We start from the raw sequence: 18,884 nt of genomic DNA, 5'->3' as shown, positions 1-18,884 counted from the left end.
ACCTAAGATTACTTAGGTTTTAAAAAGGGCAGGAAAGGAGGGAGACAGAGAGAGAGAAGATAATGGGGGAGGGAGAGAGTTTGGAGTCTAAAACACATGCTAAACCCACACATTTTAAACCCACACATTTTACACCAGCACATTTTAAACCAAGCCAGCACAGACCTTGCAAAAAAAAATTATGATTTGCAAGAGAAGCATGCAGGAACCATTGCAAAAGCACAGAAACCAAATGGAGCAGATCAGAAATGGAAAGAGAACGAAGCAAGAAAGCAAGGGAAGCATGCAAGACACATCGAAAATGGGGGGGGGACCAAAAAACAAACAACCCCCCGAAGACCCATCACAGCACAGAGACATAACCCCCCCCAGCCGAAAACCACACAGTTTTTTAAAAGTATAAAGCAGCACCTTGCCTTAGTAGGCAGCCTCCTCGGATCGCACACTCTCTAACTGCTGGGGCGAAAGAGCTACAAAGAAGCAGCCTCATCACCACCTACAGTTAGCTATTTGAATTTCCCGCCCTTTTCCTCTGCCTTTTTGTCTTCGTAAGTCAAAGCTCCGTTCGCAAGTCAAAGCAAAATTATGTGAACGGAGCTGTTCGTAACTCAAAATGTTCACAGGTCAAGGCTTTCATAAGTCAAGGCACCACTGTATATTTATATAATGAAAGTTATATATGAAAGATACATCAGTGGTGTTATGCTACCAGAAATAACTACCAGGATTCTAGCCATTTTGTTTTATTTTATTTTATTTAAATTTTTTGTATGGCTAGAAATTTAAAACAACTGATTTGCTTGTCATTTCTTCAAAATGCAGCACCATCGCTCAGGCTTTAGGCACTGAAGAGTGATGGAGAGAAACCCCATTTCCCTATGCCCCTGGGTTGATGGAAATAAGCTGAGTTTTCAGTTAAAGCTGTAATTTAGTTTTGCATGTCAGTTCTAAAACCAAAAAGCCCCCAGTGCTTTTCATGAGTCATGAACCTTTTTGCATGAATAAGTGGGGGAATAAGTGAATATGCATATTGGTATTTATTTTTCTCCTCCAGTAAAGCCCACTTTGTTTGCTTTAATGAGTGCCCATTTACTTCAATTCACTGTTGGTTAATGTAATTCTTTGTCTTTACAACAGCATATTCCATCACCAGTTTTCCTGATTGTTCATAAACACTTGAAAGCCAGGAAAAGATGGTGGGGGGTAAAGTGCAACATCAGCTTTCATTCCTTTAAGGTTTGTAATTGATATTGCCTCAGTGTTTTGCCATCAAGGAAGGAAAGGTAGCTCTGGCAATAAATCTGCAGTGTTCTTGTTTAAAGCTGTGTTTTCCTTTTAATTAGAAGACATATCTCATTAGACATGAAGGGAACTTCTTATTAAAACCAGTAACTGAATGTAAAAACATATTTGCCCTTTTCGTAGTTAAGCATTTGGTAGGTCATAAATGCTGCATATAACGTCATTTAATAAAGAGCCTAATGGTGTAGTCTTGTAACTGTTTTGATTTAAAGTTTTAGGTCTGTATGCAAATAGATGTATGTCTTGGACAGATGGGCTGTAGGTCTGTTGTAATTCTAACATTACATGTTTATAGCAAGAGTTAGTTTACTTTTTGTGCGAATTTATGCAGCAGCTACTGGTACGGGAAATGGTTTTCCCCCTCAGATTCATTTTTCTTTTATAATTGTTATTACTGCATTATTGTTCCCAACTAAAAATACTGGTAAATGTGCTTTGCATTAAACCAGTTATACATGTAACTACCAAAAATGATGTGTAGGTGTGGTGTGTATTTAACTGAACATATCTACAGTGATTTGTTAACTTAGGACAATTTGCCCCAAAAGTTAACACCATTTGTGCTACACTAGCATAAATTGGTAAGAAGATTTGGGGCACTATATTACTGTATTCCTTATTTCACAAGTTAGCCTCTTACATAGCCATCTTTAGCCTCAAGCAGGTAGAGACTGATTTTCATTCTTCATTCATTAATGAGATTCTGTTATTATTTATTATAATACATTTTTCATAATACTTACACACAAGAGCTCCTTAAATGCATGCACTGAAAGTTTTCCTGTATATGTAGATGCATGGTGATGTGGACAGTATGTAAAGAGAAAATGGAATAAAAATCTTTTTTTTCTAACTTCATTTGTTAATTGTGTCTATAAAAATACAATGGAAAGCTATCTTCACATTATGTGTTGTCTGTCATTGTACGTTTGCCTTCCTGGATCTCTGAGAGGAGCTAAATATACTAAGTATACTGTGCATTGCAAAGAATCTAGAGAAATATGGGGAACTTTCCAGGATCATTCTACAATTGAATAATAGAATCCTCGGCCTACTTAGAAAATAATGCCTCAAGAGGTTTCTGGACTTATGTGATTTAGTTGGCATGAAGCCTCTGAGTTTTTGTTTGTGTGTATTAAATACAAATAGTATCCACTACTTTTGATTAATGTACTTCTGTATGAACACATAGCAATTGTATAGGATGTGATTGTTTAAACTTTTTTCACACATGAGACTGCTTGCCCAGCAAAGCTATCTGTGTTTCACTCTTCTCTTGACTGACATTGGACAAAATCCTGTTGCATAGCTATTTGGGCATAACTCTGTGTTACACCTACAAGTAGCTGCAGTAGCACCAAGGTAGAAATGTTATCTAGGAAGCATTCCCATTGGCACACTGTGCATTGTTTTCAGTCAAAATTATATGACTGATTACCCAATCAAATTGCACAATTCCTAGTTGCCGGGCATAATGCCAAGCACATTTATGTGGGCGTTAACTTTACATGATGTCTTCATGAACAGGATTTTGCCAAACATGTGCATATTTCTATATTTAGAAACACAGGTCTGTCAGTGGCAGCTGATAAAATGAAATGAGCAGGAATTTAGTCTTTTTATTCCAGGCATATAGTTCCTGTTGATGGCATGAGTTTGTAGGGGCACTAGCCCAGTCAAACATTACAGGAGACAAATGTCAGTGAGCTTTAGATTGAGGAAATTCTTTGATGATTTGCTCTGTTCAGGCATAACGTCTCCTGAAAGCTTTTAGTCACTCCCAGTGCATGTAAGATGCATTCTTCTCACAGCCAATGGGAGTTACAGCATATTCCTTAAGATTGCTTGAGGTATCCCACATTGGGCAGTTTTCTTCACTTTCCATAGGTTCCTGGAATATATGTTTGGCATGTGTAAAGTCTGTTTTACTCAGGGTGGATGTTATTTAAATCACAATTGAAATTTTAAAAATCAGATTATTTTGATGAATTTAATTTTCTAAAAATCAATTTATTTGATCTAAGCTGTGATTTAAATCAATTTGATTTTTATCCAGCCTCATTTCATTCCTCTTTACTTTGTGCTTAAAAAGCTTTGTGGTAGTAGGTCTGGGTAGGATCTTGGCCTTAGACCTCGAAAAGCTGCCACTAGTCAGAATAGAACAAACTATGTGAGCCAATGGCATGGGTTCATAATTTGCCTTTTGAAGCAGTGTCCCACTGCATTCCACTGTATTGACAGCATAGGGCTGTGGGGTAAACTGCAGAAGCCTGTGCTGCATGGTCAGAAGACCAGCAGTCGTAAGATTGAATCCACGCAATGGAGTGAGCTCCCGTCACTTTGTCCCAGCTCCTTGCCAACCTAGCAGTTCGAAAGCATGTAAATGTGAGTAGATAAATAGGTACCATCTCGGTGGGAAGGTAAAACTGCACTCCCTAGTCACGCTGGCCACGTGACAACGAAAACTTTGGACTAGCGCTGGCTCTACGGCTTGAAAAATGGGATGAGCACCGCCCCCAGAGTTGGACACGACTGGACTTAAAATGTCAAGGGGAACCTTTACCTTTTTAAACAGCTCTAGCTACTGGGAATGCCTATGGTCTTGTCACATATCTCAGTGCTGTGGAACAATGTGCAGCTATTCGTATATTTTCGACTTTATTGAATTAAACTAGCACAGCTCAGTGGGGTGGGGGCAGGGTGGAGCTCCTGGCAGCAGAGCCAGGGGCCGCTAGGAGTTTGAATCCCCACAGTGCCTTCCAGGAAAGGGACCAGGCCAGATGGCCTATGTGGCTGATGTTATATACGTTGCCATCAGAACAGGCAAGGTGAACAGTCTAAGGTCAGCATCGGAAGGAGGAACTGATAAACCAGTTACAATACATTGCACTTAGGAAGCCTGTAAGAATCACTCTAAATTGGAAGCGATTCAGTGAAACATAATTATTGTCCTCCTTGAAGATGGGAGTAGAATAATGTGAAGTGACATAGGACACTTTTTGGCTAGTCTGTAGCTTAATAAAGATCCTTAGCTCAGTAACCATATAGAAAACCAAGTTAAAACAACCTGTTCTGTGAAATAATACTATTCTGTTTTCAGCAGAAGCCAGCTGTGTGGCCTTGGGCGCTAGAGGGGGTTAGGAAAGCTAAGTAACACTGGTTCAGAGGGGTGCCAGAGACAAGCAGCTATGCATGTTCACTTGTTTTATAGATATGAGCTGGCTTTGACTCCTTTTTGTGTTACACCATGGTCCTCACAGCCGCAGAATATATCCTGTTCGTGCCTTGTCAGAAGTTCTCTCTTAGCCCTTGATTACGCCTTTGTTATAACTGATGATTTTAGAAGCGGATAAAACACAGCAGCTGTATCATCAAGTCCCAGGCTATGTCTTCCAACAGAAAAATGTGCTTGTGGCTTGTCAACAGAGCAGATGTTACACTGAGAGATATGGAACATATTGTACCTTATGGGGTCTGTCACTGACACACAGGTACTCATCAGACTTCGACTGTGCTGCATTTCCAGGGAGATATCAGCTTCCTTTTCCTACTGAAGCATTTGAACACCAGTTTAATATTTTCTCATGGAATGTAAATGCTAGAGTCAATATTGCACAGGAAACAGTTTTTCTACATTGAAATTGCAACAATCTTTTGTGATTTAATGTATTCCCGAAGGCTTTCACAGCCAGGATCTAATGGTTCAAGTATTAGAGCCAAGCATTCAAGCCCACCACAAAAATACAACAAATGTTACGGTCAGCAAAGGACAGAAGGGACCCCCTCACCATTGCAGGAGTATACCGGATACCTTGCAGTTGTGGCCAGGTATATATTGGAACCACAAAACGAAGCATCCACACCAGAATCAAAGAGCATGAGAGGCACTGCAGACTAAAACAACCAGAAAAATCTGCAGTAGCTGAACATGCTCTAAAACAAACTGGACATGAAATTCTATTTCAAAATACCGAAATACTGGACAACACCAGCAATCATTACGTCAGACTACAAAGGGAAGCCATTGAAATCCACAAGCACCAGCAGAACCTCAACAAAAAAGAGGAAAGTTTGAAACTCAACAAAACTTGGCTCCCAGCTCTCAAAAATACAGCGTGCAGAAGGTCAACGAACTCTACCCAGCCACAAGGATCGGGGATCACTACACACAAAAGACCAGCTAATGACACCCATCAACCACAGTGACAGATAATCTCTCCTTCTTATCACAACAATACACCCACAGCAAGACACACTAATCACCTATCTACAGAAAAAGACAAAAGCCCATCTCACAGCCATAAATACTCCACTCCCAAGCCAACTACACCAGAGCACAGAGTACTGTCCTCTGAAGATGCCGGCCACAGAGACTGGCAAAATGTTAGGAAGAACAACCTTCAGAACATGGCCAAAGAGCCCAAAAAACCCATAACAACCATTTTGTGATTTACATTTTCTAAGCATCAATAACTTTTGATATTCACCTTTCTCACCTGTAAATCACCTACTGTAATCTCAAAGGATATAGAGGCTTCCAGATTCAGTTCAGTAATATAGAGAATACAGTAATTAGGGGTACATATCATCAGCCAATGAAGACAGGAGGGCCTGGCGTACTCTGGTCCATGGGGTCACGAAGAGTCGGACACGACTAAATGACTAAACAACAACAATCATCAGCCAGTAGCAAGTAGTTGTGTTTATTTGACAAAGATCTTACATTCAGACCAAACCCATGTAATACAGTACTGGCTTTTCAATGGTGCTCAGTAAGCTCCTCATTGAGCTGACTTCATGAGGTGTGAAAAAGACTTTTATGCTAAATGCAATGACTGCAGCCTGTCTGGTTCTGTATTGCAGAAGGCATCTGTAAACTTTCCACTGCCTTCTGTGGAATGAGGATGTCTCCAGACAATAATTTTTTTTTATCCACCATGAAGAATGTATTCAGTGGGAGAAAACATTGAAAAGACAGTGTTCATTGGAAAGTAAGCAAATGCAAATATATAGAATCTGCATGATTTTTGAGAGGAGGTGCTGTATTCAGAAGTCAAAATTCCCACACAACTCTGTATTTTCTCTTTAGATTTAACGTGGTTTATGTTGCTTCATTAATATTTTTCCATGGAGGAAATTATTTCAACAGAACATCATTAGCGTGTATGTGTGTGTGTACACATGTCATATATATATGACAGTCTGAACCTCATTAATTCCATTTGCAGTATAGACTTCTTTGTCGTTCATAGTAAAGAAGCTTTAAAAACTGTTTGCATCAGAAGTATGTATGTTACTTGTATGCTAGTTGTAACCCATTGTGTTACAAGTCCCTTTTCATTTCAGCTAAAGCTCTCAGATTTTTTTGAACTGCACAAATGTTTGTGTTTCTAAAAACACATCGAGTGAGCAAGCAAACTTCTGAAGCCTCATTAAATTTCCAGCTTGTGTGGGTCTCCAGAACAACTACCATTGTTCATTAACTTAATGTTATTAAGAGCTAGATGCAGTCTCCAAAAGCAATGAACTAGTGTAAGGTCAAGTACTAATGCTCACCCGTAACAGAAATTGTTCAGATTTAGTATTTTATACACACAATAAAAGACTTTGTGGTAGTTTAGCAAATGTGACGTTCTCCTTCATATCTATTATTATCACCAGGTGGTAAGATATTTATTATATTATGCCATCTCTTCCAGTCGATTGGCTACACGATACAGCTATACTTTTGTCTTCCCAGTGCCTTTGTGAATTATGCTAGACTTGTACATTTGCTCCAGAACATCTTGTGTGTTTTGTCTGGGCAAGGATTTGAAATCCCATCTGTATGGTCAAAATCCGGTCTACTGTCTCCTATGGCATAGTGGATGGTAACTCTTAGAAACACCAGAATGGTTCTCACGATCTTAATGTCAGTCTCCAGACATGACTAATTTTCTTTCTTGAACAACTCCATGGAAAGGCCAGCTTCATGAAGAACCAAGGCAGATCAATAGGTTCTGCATGGTTCAAGTTAAAAAAAAAACAGAAGTATACTTAGACTATTCAGCTTGACAGATAATAAAGTGCCACATCACTGAGTAATTGATAAAGGGAGCTCAAAACTTGCTTCTGTATTTTGTTCTTGCTGTTTCTGCCATTGCTATGGTGTCAGAAGAGGTATTGTTTAGTTCTTGTCCTTGTGCACTGGAAAACTGGAAATCGGCTTGAAGCAATACCACATCGTCCAGTTCTCCATTCCTCCTTGCCAGATTAATCTCTCAGTCCTCTCCAGTCTGTTCAGCTGAAAGCATAGCCTTTGAGCCAACCTGTGCAGCCAGGTTGTGAGGGGAAGTGGTCAAGTGATAAGGTTGCCTTCATTTGCAGGTGCTTTCCCATGACAAAGCTCTGTCACATAATAAAATCCTTGTCACTTTATAATTAGAACTGTTGTGTGAATGTAAAGGCCAAATGCTGTAAGTTCATTGCTTTGAATGGGTCCACTGCAAGCTGTGTATAGTAGAAAGATCATTTTTTTCTTGGCTCAGAAGCTTGTGAGAAAAAATGTGATAAACATTGCTTTCTACCAAATTAAATCAACAAAATCCACAATCAGGTTTTTAAAGCTGGTAAAATCATGTTCCAGCTTATCAAATTGTTGGCTGGCGCATTTAATTAAAAGTTAAATTGAAGGCAGAGATTTATTCCTTCTCAGCATTCTAACAAGATCTATGGACATCCATCCTTAGGCTTAGTTTGCAGTTCTGTATAAAACACTATGAGGTGACTGGTCTGTATGGGGCTATAAAATCCACACCAAGCATTTAGATGTTTTATTAAAAATAGTTTCTTCCCTACTATCAAGGGATGACGTAGCCTAGTCTGGAACCTTTGTGAAATCTATAGTTTAAGCTTGCAAGATTTGTATAAATCAATTCTGTTTCATCACAGCAATACAATTTGAGTGTGTATTTCTATTTAAAGCATCATATAATGTAATTAAAATATGAATGATACAAAAACATGTTTCCTGCACAAGAGAGTAAAATAATATTTATTTATTTATTTATTTATTTATTTTATTTCATTTATACCCCGCCTATCTAGTCAATTGTGACCACTCTAGGCGGCTTACAACATGCAGTTAAAAAAATAAACATATAACAAACCACATCACAAATAATAATTTACCTAAATTAAAAGATAGAATAAAAAAATTTTTCCCAAAGATGCCGAGAAACGGGATATATTATAACAGAGAAAGAAAGTATTAGGTAGAAAGGGGGAAGGCCTGCCTAAACATCCATGTTTTCAGTTGTTTCTTGAAAATACCCAGCGAGGGAGCTGCGCGAATGTCAGGAGGTAAGTTGTTCCAGAGGCGAGGAGCCACCGCCGAGAAGGCCCGGTTTCTTGTCTTTTCCTTCCGGGCCTCCCTCGGCGTCAGGCTCCTCAGCCTCACCTCCTGACTCGCTCGGGTGACACGGGTAGAACTGGGTGGGAGTAAGCGTTCCGCCAAGTATCGAGGCCCTAAACCATTTAGGGCTTTAAACGTAAGCGTCAGAACTTTGAAGTCAACGCGGAACCGAATGGGCAGCCAATGCAGCGCGGCCAGAATAGGATTTATGTCTATTTTTGTAGGAAAGTTTAGCTAAATCATCATGTGCCATTAAGTTGATTCTGACTTATGTCAACCCTTTTCAGGGTTTTCTAGGTAGGGAGTACTCAGGAGTGGTTTACAGTTCCCTTATTTTGGGGGCACCCTAAGATTGTGCAGCTTGCCCAAGCCCACACAGGTTGGCTCTTCTCACTGGAGGCACAGTGGAGAATTGAACTTCCAATGTCTGGCTTCGCAGCCAGATAACTAGCTCACTGAACTATCCAGCCAATTGAATGTTTAGCACATTCAATTTAGCATATATTTAGCATATATTTAGCATATATTTAATGCACATTGCACATACTCCCCTCTCTATAACTGTTTGATGCCTATATAACATTCTGTGGAAGAACTGCTCAGGCAAGAGGTAAACAAAAACAATCTGCATAAGGCTTTGTTTACTTCTTTATTTTATTAAATTCATGCCCACTACAAAGTAGTTTTCAGGGTGTCTTTCAATCTTCAGAAAACAATAAAATCAAGTAAAACATATTCATCCATAAAAAAATTAAAATCAGATAAAACAACCTTAAAATAAAAGTCATTAACATCAATTAAGTGTATAAGCAGTTTTTAAAAATCACAGAAGTTTATACCCCAGTTTTAAAGGACATTTTACACCCGTTCTAAAAGTAGTGATAATGGAGCTTGGTTGCAAACATGAAAAGAGTGCATTGCAATGAAAAGAGTGCATTGCACAGTTTGGGAGGCACATAGAGGAGCACTCTCTTAGGCAGCAGGGCTCTGTGACTGTTGGTATTCTTAGCAAGGTCTTTCTGTAAGATGTTAACATCCAGAGAAGTTCATAGCAAATCATACAGTCCGTTAGATTGCCAAGCCTCAAGATATTTAGGACTTTAAACACTTTTACTGTATTCTTCACCTGCTAGTCAAGTTTGTTGGTCATTCTGTATACACAGTTGAAGAAGTACGCCACATGCTTGAATTCACCTTCCCTATATTGTCATTACTGTTAACTGGTTCCTCCCACCCCTCCAGCTATCAGAGAAGCATAGGGTGAAAGATGACTACCATAGACATCGGTCTCAGGTCCTAATGATTACTCTAATGTCTGTGTTGTGTTTTTTTTTTAAACAGTCCTCTCCTTGCCGTTTCCTTTGCCATCTCCTGTGCAGTTCCAGGAATAGCCCTACTGACCTTTGGAGTAAATCCTCTTACTGGAGCCCTGGGAGCCTTCAACATTATCTTGTACACATGTTGTTACACCCCACTGAAGAGAATCAGCATCATCAATACATGGGTGGGAGCAGTGGTTGGTGCCATTCCCCCGATCATGGGATGGACAGCAGCAACTGGCAGTCTGGGTCCAGGTGAGTGTAATATGCAAGTCCTTTGGATTTAGGGGACAGTAGTGATCTAGTATAAATGCTCCCATCCCATTGCCAATTTTATTCTTTCAGATAGTTACATATTTTATTTAATCACAATAATTTAATTGGATGTGTAAATCTTTCTTCATATAGCTGAGTTAAATTTTGTATCCCTTTGTAGATTGCTCCAAAGAAGAATTTTAATAGTCTGAAACGTGTGTCACTTCTCACTGTTGATTCTTTTGGGAACCAGTTTCCTTTTTTTCACATTTTTGTTCTGGCTTTGGTGCATCTGTTTTGGTGTGTGTTTGTTTTTTAACGTAGTTCTGGAATATTTTGTATAACAGACATTTTGATAACTGAGTCAAATTGGAACACCAAGGACCTGCAATGTAGTTTTCTCAGAATGCAACTTTCTGCATATGCATCAGCTTCTTGACAGGCGGAGCCGAGAGATCTCAATCAGTGGACAAGACAAAGATGTTGGAAGGAAGGATTTGAACATTTTGGGACAATCCAGGCCTATATAAGAACAAAAACAGAACAAAAAAGTCAATTCTGAATATTAAAAGTTTTATAAGACAGCTTCTAAACTCACCCTTAAGAAAGGTTGACATTTTGGTAGCAGCAGCTAGTTTCAAATAAATTGTGCCTACTGCAGAACAGGTGAAGCTCTGGCCCACATGCCTAATTTGCCAATATGGGGGTGGAGTAGAACTAGGAAATTAGTGTCCAGCAGCTCATGGTAGCTGATTGGAAGGCTGTATGGAACAAAGCATGCCTGAAAGACGTTTGGAATTGGACACCATCTCTAAGTAATAGAGGTTTCTGGGCCAAAATAGGAGAACTAGAGAGCTTGGTTCTAAAGGAAGATACATAAATGGAATTGAGAAAGCCAGTGGAATATGATTACTGTGTATCTGAATACAGAGTAAATGGGAAGGACAAGGATGGATTTACTGGGTCAATTGTGACTCTGTATCTCAAAGAAGGCATGGAGTGATACAGACTAGAACTTTTAAAAAGGACTGATTTCTGCACAGAATTACTTGTGGTAGCAATAGATTTATATAAAACTGCAAATTGTTTTGGTTACCATGTCTAAGATCTCTGTGTTCCAACAAAGCTATAGAGAATTTCTTTTTCCCCCCAAGCATTTGTAACTTGTATATGTGAAACTAGTTAAGTCATACAAAAACTTCCCCCTTTACTTAAATCTGCATCTACATAAGCCTCTACATAAATGTTCCATGAACATTGTTCCTCTAAACCAGGCAACAGTGAAAGAGATATTTCTCCTGCCAAAGTGAGCAGGACATCCTTGGAAATGTGACTTTAAAATGGAAGCTATTTTACACTGTGCAGAATTTGTATACAGTATCACTATGTTTGGTTGGGGATTGCAAGGATGGAGCCCAAGATTCACATATCCAGTTGTCATTATTCAAAAACTTTTATAAAAGCACCATACAGATATTTGTCTATAAATATAGTAAAGGTAAAAGTAAAGGTTCCCCTTGACATTTAATCCAGTCATGTCCGTCCCTAGGGCGCGGTGCTCATCCCTGTTTCCAAGCCATAGGACCAGCGTTTCTCCGAAGATAGTTTCCATGGTCACGTGGCCAGAGTGACTAGACACGGAATGCCGTTACTTTCCCACCAAGGTGGTCCCTATTTATCTACTCACATTTGCATGCTTTCGAACTGCTAGGTTGGCAGGAGCTGGGACAAGAGACGGGAGCTCACTCCATCCCGTGGATTCGATCTTACGACTGCTGGTCTTCTAACTCTGCAGCACAGAGGCTTCTGCAGTTTCACCCGCAGCGCCACCACATTCCCTCATACATACACTATATAGGCCTAAAACTAGAGATGGGCATCAATAAGCATATAGTCCACCTTTATATTTATGGAAGGACCGAAGATGCTTAAGAGCTCCCATGATCCAGAGTCTGATTACTGATCATGTTCACTAACCGCTACAGAGCCTTCTTGAGACCTTTGCTCACAAAGCTTTAACATTCATTGAGGTGTGTGGTGATGTTGGGTGGGGGTGTTTGCATACCAGACCCACATCTACAGTTTTCTACTTAACACACAAGCAGCAAATGTCTTCAGATGGCTGAAGTGAACCTGTGAATATGGTATGGTGCTCTTGTCTTTATTGCATCCAGAAAAATCAAAGATTTCTTTACCATTCAAACAGTTCATTTCTACCTCTAGTTTGAAAAATGCCCAAAGAACAGTACAGTTTTTCATTGTTACAGAGGCACAGGTTTAAACATTTTCCTTGCTGCCAAGAGCTGGTGCCTTCCTGGTAGTACACAGTTTTCATTTGTCTTTGTAGGGATGTCTAGCTAAAGTGAGAAATAACAGCAGTAGGCATTTGCATAGTGCATTTGAAGTTTTCAGAGTCACTCATTCACAGTATCACAATAAACCCTGTAAGGCAAGGCCAATATTGATATTGATATTCCTATGTCAGAAATGACTGGGAGATATCTGAGAAAGTAATTGTTTGCTCATCATCATCTTGAGAGAGGAAAAAAGAAAAACTTGCATTTTGAGGACTTTTTGGCTCATAATTTAAATTGTTTGCTGCTGCTCCATTTTAAAAAAGCATGTACTGGGCAAAATTTTGAACTTTAAAACTAGGCAGAATTTTAAATTGGAAAATTATATGTTTTGCAGTGGAAATGAAATCTAAGGTTTGTGGGTCTTGTCACACTATGATGACACTAAAAGAACACATCTTACTCACAACCTGGAATGGAACTGCTGGATCATCTTTTGCTGTTTCGCCAGCCAGCTCTATTCAATGATGTTTTCCTAAAGCTCATGGAAAAGGAGATACTTCCTCTGTGCTGCAGTCCTACCCTGCCCATCAAGTTTCTGCGGATGATGGGGTTTCCTCTGGGGCATTTTGGGGACAGGGTAAAAAGATATAGGGGGAAATGTGTTTTATAAGCAGAGGTCTGCTTGTGTAACATTGGATGTCTGAACCATCAGTAATAACAATGGCATGGCATCAAGTTGATTCCAACTTACAGCGACCCTTTCCACAGTTTTCTGGGTGCAGAATACTTGGAAGTGGTTTACTGCTCCCTTCTTCTAGAGGCACCCTGGGACTATGCAGCTTCTCCGAGGCTACACAGGTTGGCTTTGCTCCCAGGAGGGACAGTGGGGAATCAAATTCCCAAAATGTCACTCCACGGCCATATACAGTATCTAACTCACGCAGCCACCTCTGTCTGGACCATTTTTAATTATGTAAACAGCAGCAGGAGGAGACGGAAGTGGAGGAGCAGTTGCCCATTAACTGCTCCTCTGTCTCCATCAAGGGTCAAAATTAGGAGGTCATTTTATACATTGGGGGGTTGTGTGCACCGAAAAATACGACATATACCATATTTTTTGGTGTACATGACCCCCCCCCATGTATAAAACAATCCCCTAATTTTGACCCTTGATGGAGGCGGAGGAGCAGTTAATGGGCAACTGCTCCTCCACTTCTGTCTCCTCCTGCTGCTGTCTCCGCTGCCCGCCCGACCACCTTCTCCAGTGCAACTGCTGGTGCTCACCTCCAGCTCACGTCACTGTCTTGTCCCCTGCCTAAGGAGATGATCGCTGGAGGAGGTGATCTGGCAGCAGTACCAGGAAGAGGTGCTCGAGTGCACACGAGTGCTTGCTTGCCTCCGCCTCTGCCTCCTGCTGCCTCCACCACCGGAGGGAGGAAGGGGACAAGGCGGCAACGTGAGCTGAGCCCCTCAGTCCCACTGGAGATGGTGATCGGGCAGGCAGGGGAAGCAGCAGCAAGAAGCAACCGAGCTCATGTGAATGCTCCTTCACTTCAGTCTCTGCCTCCACCTCTTGCTGCTGCCTCGGCCACGGATGGGACAAGCCGTGAACTCTGGAAGAGCCAATTGGGCAGCAGCAGCGGCAGCAGCAAGAGGCGCCTGAGCATGCGCACGCGACTGCTTCCTAAAATGACAGTCAATTTTTCCTCTAATTATTTTAGGGGAAAGTGTCATTTTATACACAGAAAAATACGGTAGTCAGAAACATTATCTTTGATACCCTGAAGAACAAAATATTTGTGAGAGTTTGGAGGTTAACTATTCCTAATTAGAGGCGCTGCAAGTCTGTATGTCCGAGACTGTTCTATAGAGCAGAAAATTTGTCTTTGTTGTAAAATCCTGCAGCCAATTCAAAATCTTGGGAATCAGTTTCTTTTCAAATAGTAAAATGCATATAAATATCTACAGGGGAAAACTTGAAAGCATGTTAACAGTTTCACGCACCAAAATTTATAAAGGTGAAGAGTGCACTGGTCAGAAACTGTTCTCTATATACCTAAAAAAATCCCTTTTTGAATGAAGGTACAGTTTTGAAATATTCCAAAACATTAGTACCTTTGTCTCATTTAACAGAGTTTTCAGTGTTTATACAGACTATTTTTCCTCTCCCACGCATTTCATAACTCCTGATTCTTTGGTTTAAATCCATTTGTTACTCCCAATTAGAATACACAGGTCAGTCAATGTGGACTTGGTAAATGAATACTCAGCAGAAGTTTCAACAGCTAGAATTCAGTTAGTATAGTATGGCACACATAAGTCTGATGATGTTGTACTGTGTTTCCTCGAAAGTAAGACAGGGTCTTATATTAATTTCTGCTCCAAAAATGCATTAGGGCTTATTTTCAGGGGGTGTTCTATTTTTTTCATGCACAACCATCTATATTTATTCAAATACAGTCATGTCATCTTCTTCTGGTTGCTGCACAATGGTGGAGGGTGGGGTTTCACTTAACTGGAGCTTATTTTGGGGGTAGGGCTTATATTATGAGCATCCTGGAAAATCATACTAGGGCTTATTTTCAGGTTAGGTCTTATTTTTGGGGAAACAGGGTAAAGCATGTACAGTACTGATCTTTAATTAACTGTTTCCTTTTAACTCCCCCCCCCCACTCAAGTTCCGAGACTCGCTTGGGATCTCTTTTGACTCAGAGAAGCCTTTGAGGTCCTCAGGACATGGAGAGGAAAACTTGAATGCTGCTGCTGATCCCAAACAGTATTTCAGCCATTGGGGTTATGGTCACTTGGACTAACCATTGGATTCAAGGCCTGAGTTATATGGTGACTGTGGCTATAGTTAATGAGAAATTTCCATGTCATCTTCTTCACCAAAACTAATGGTAGAGACATGGGGCGGGGTCAACCTTTGTATTACAACTGCTAATAATTGATACTGCAGTTTTGCCTCTCAGTTCTGTTCTCTTCTGAAAATCTGAAGTCTCCATATGTGCCTTGCATACATTACTGAAACAGCAACGTCTACGTTGGCTTGGACTTATCGTGAGACTGGCTGATGGTCAGATTCCTAAAGATCTCCTGTATGGAGAATTAGTTCAGGGAAAGCGCCCCAGAGGGAGATCACAGCTGTGATACAAGGATATCTGCAAGTGGGATCTGAAGGCCTTAGGAATGGACCTCAACAGATGGGAAGCTTGACATCTGAGTGTTCAGCCTGGAGACAGGCGGTGCATCACGGCCTCTCCCAACTTGAAGAGACCCTTATCCAGCAGGCTGAGGCAAAGGCAATCTCAAAACCAGTAAAATTAGGGGACTGGACAGGGGACAGATTGTATTTGTCTTTAGTGTGGAAGGGATTGTCACTCTCGAATTGGCCTTCTCAGCCAGACTAGATGCTGTTCCAACATTCAGAGCATGTTACCATAGTCTCTTGAAACTGAAAGATGCCTACATACATGCCACGTGTGTCTTTTACTCAGGTGGACAATGTGGAGTGGCAATTCTGGAGTAAAAATTACACACACCGTAAAACTACTAGATTTTGGTGGGCCAGTATACTGGAGTGTTGACATGTATGTCACTGTGCTCACATTTTGAGTAAGGAGGAGAAGGGTTGATTTGTAGTTTTAATTTCTTTATTTTTCAGGGTTGTAACTTTTTGCTTTAAGCCAAAAGGAGTTTTTGGGCTCAACCCAAAGTGCTGGTTATTACCTATAAAGCCCTATTTGGCTTAAGTCCAGGCTATTAGAAATATCTTATTACTCCATATGAACCTTGGCTTTTAAGAGCTTCTGGGGAGGCATTTCTCTCAGTTCAACCACCTTCCCAAGCTCAGTTGGTGAGGTCACAAGAGACTGCCTTCTCAGTGGCTGTTTCTAGGCTTTGGGATGCACTGTCCTAAGAAACCAAGTTGGCCCTCCTCTTCTTGGTTTTCCATCATCAGACAAAGACCTCAGGCAGCCCTTTAAGCAGCACATTTTTTCAGGAATGCTGGTTTTTAACTTACAGGTTTTCAATGTTTTTTAATTGTTTTTGTACTTGATTGTTTTAATCTTAATGTGTTTAATTGTATTTAAAAGGTGATATTCATATAGTGTTTTAAAATGTCTTATTTTACCTGTTGTGAACCGCCTTGGGTCCCCTATGGCGACATTTTGCTCTGAAAAACTTCCTAACTGCTAGAGCAGTACAACAATGAGAACTTGAAAGGTGATAAGTGCTCCCACACTACAGGGATTCAAGAGAAATTTAGACAACACCTGGCAGATATCCTTTGATTTTTATTCCTATATCGAGCAGGGGGTTGAACTTGATAGCCTTATAGGCCCCTTCCAACTTCTTTATTCTATGATTCTATGAAAGGCAGCACAAGAATAATGTAAATAAATAAGTAAATAGTGTAAGGTGGGTGCAATTTATGGCTATAGCATGGTTATTCATTTGTCATCCAAAATCTGTCTTACTCTTACTGCATTTCCTTATGTAGGCAACAGATCTTGAGTTTCTTGCAAAAAGATGGCTGGCTCCCAATTTATGAAATGCGCTCCAGAGATTGTACACCATAGCAAGCTTATGTGAACGCATCCAGTTCTAAAACCACCCAGTTTGCTGGAAGCGACAAGCAGGAATCTTTTGTCATAATACGCTGTATCAGTTAAGGGGATTTACTCTGGGTAGGTGGTGGTGGCCAAGGAGATAAGAGCCTTGCAAATGCAGCAGACGTTAGAGACCCACCGTGGCCTGGAGCCATTGGTATTACTGCCCCCAAGAATGTTTATCTCAAGAGACTATTTAGTTTATCTCAGATGCCCCACTTCTGCCTTCTGTTTTCCTGAACGACATCTTGTCCTGATTTTCATTCATTTTCTGAAAATTTAAATAATTCCTGGGGCTATGGAATTTATAGACTGACTGTGTATACCAGTGGTAATCATGCAGAGGCTTATTTTCGAATTGCCTTGACTTTGTAATTCAAATTGGGTTGTGGGGTAGACATTAATTATGTCAGCCAACATCTATTTACAACCAGGGATTTTCAACAGGGCAGTTCTTATCAGCTAGTGACATTTGGCAGATGGATGGGTTTAAGGACAAAACAGTTAGGGGACAAGAAAAAACAATTGCATATGGCCTTCCTCATTTGTATGGCCCTTGTCTGCCCGGGAGGAGAGTAGTGAAAAGAAGACCTCACTTTGTTTAGAGTCAGTGACACTGAACTTTGTTCCTGTTTCCTTCAAATGATTTTTTTTAATTAACTAGATCATGCTTTGACTAGCCTAAAGGAAAAATGTGTGAGTAGTTTCAAACAAGAGTACAAATCCTAATGCCTATGGTCAGATTGTCCTGGCTATAGAGAAATGTGTCGAGGGTTGAGCTGGGATAGACCTTAGCAAGCTTTGGGGCTGCTTCCTCTTCAGAAGTTCAGTGACCCAGGAAGCCTTTTGCACAACTGATATAGCAGCCCAGGTAGAAATATCATCACTGACGTACTAGGATGGGACACACAAAGGCCTCTGCTCCATGTAGTCAATATAGAGACAGATGGGCAGTGCTAGTAGGCAGCTGTTTTAAATTTAATAAGACAAAAGTCAGTCGATTATTCTGTCTCTACCCCCCTTTCTTTTTCAGACACAAAAGCGATAGTGATTCTGCCACTGGGACACCTGAGGGACTGAGGCAATCAAAGTCAAAGCCCAGTCAATGAATTCATTGTCATCTACACTGTACACAGCTGTGTTAAGTTCCTAGGGCTTTCATCTTCCAAATAAAGAACATTCAGCTACCCATATGGGACAGCTGCTCTAGTTCATCCCACCTTCTAAATCTGTATCAGACCAGCCAGTAGGGGGCACCAGAGTAGTAACAAGAAAGGTGAGTTGACTTTAAAGTAGGGGTGAATGAGAAATTCATTCCATTTGCTTTTCAGTGCAAACTTAATAGGTTGACAGTTCCCAGATCTGTGCACAGCATGGCACACATTTAGACCTCCAGACCCATACCTTTCCAGATTTGTGACATTTATACAGGAAGAGCATAAAAGTGTATGCGTTTGAAAAGGTGCACACAAAGACTCGTTCTTATAGGCCCCTTCCAACTTTATTATTCTATGACTCTATTCAATTTGAACCATGGGTACAAAATAAAATGAATATTTTGAAAACTGCTCACAAAAGCAGTTTATTCACTGGCTGAAATCCTGTTGGCACAGCTCCACACACATGACTTATGAGATCATCAGCCACTGCTTTTTAGTTAAAATTGCTCCCCTTCCCCCATTACAAGGCTCTCTAGGGATCCATT

General features: G+C 40.5%; 1 protein-coding gene across 2 annotated transcripts in view; it reads left to right on the top strand.

Annotated features, from left to right (window-relative positions):
- The window catches only part of COX10 (cytochrome c oxidase assembly factor heme A:farnesyltransferase COX10), a 132,937-nt gene that overhangs the window by 110,662 nt on the left and 3,391 nt on the right, over window positions 1-18,884 (top strand). For both annotated transcript variants that reach the window (XM_072990414.2, XM_072990413.2), the window contains one exon: window positions 10,037-10,269. In XM_072990414.2, coding sequence (XP_072846515.2) covers window positions 10,037-10,269 — 233 coding nt within the window. The remainder of the gene's footprint in view (window positions 1-10,036; window positions 10,270-18,884) is intronic.

The sequence above is a fragment of the Pogona vitticeps genome, chromosome 2 (genome assembly GCF_051106095.1).
Source record: "Pogona vitticeps strain Pit_001003342236 chromosome 2, PviZW2.1, whole genome shotgun sequence".
Taxonomy (NCBI): Eukaryota; Metazoa; Chordata; class Lepidosauria; order Squamata; family Agamidae; genus Pogona; species Pogona vitticeps.
This window is presented reverse-complemented; position numbering and strand designations above follow the sequence as displayed.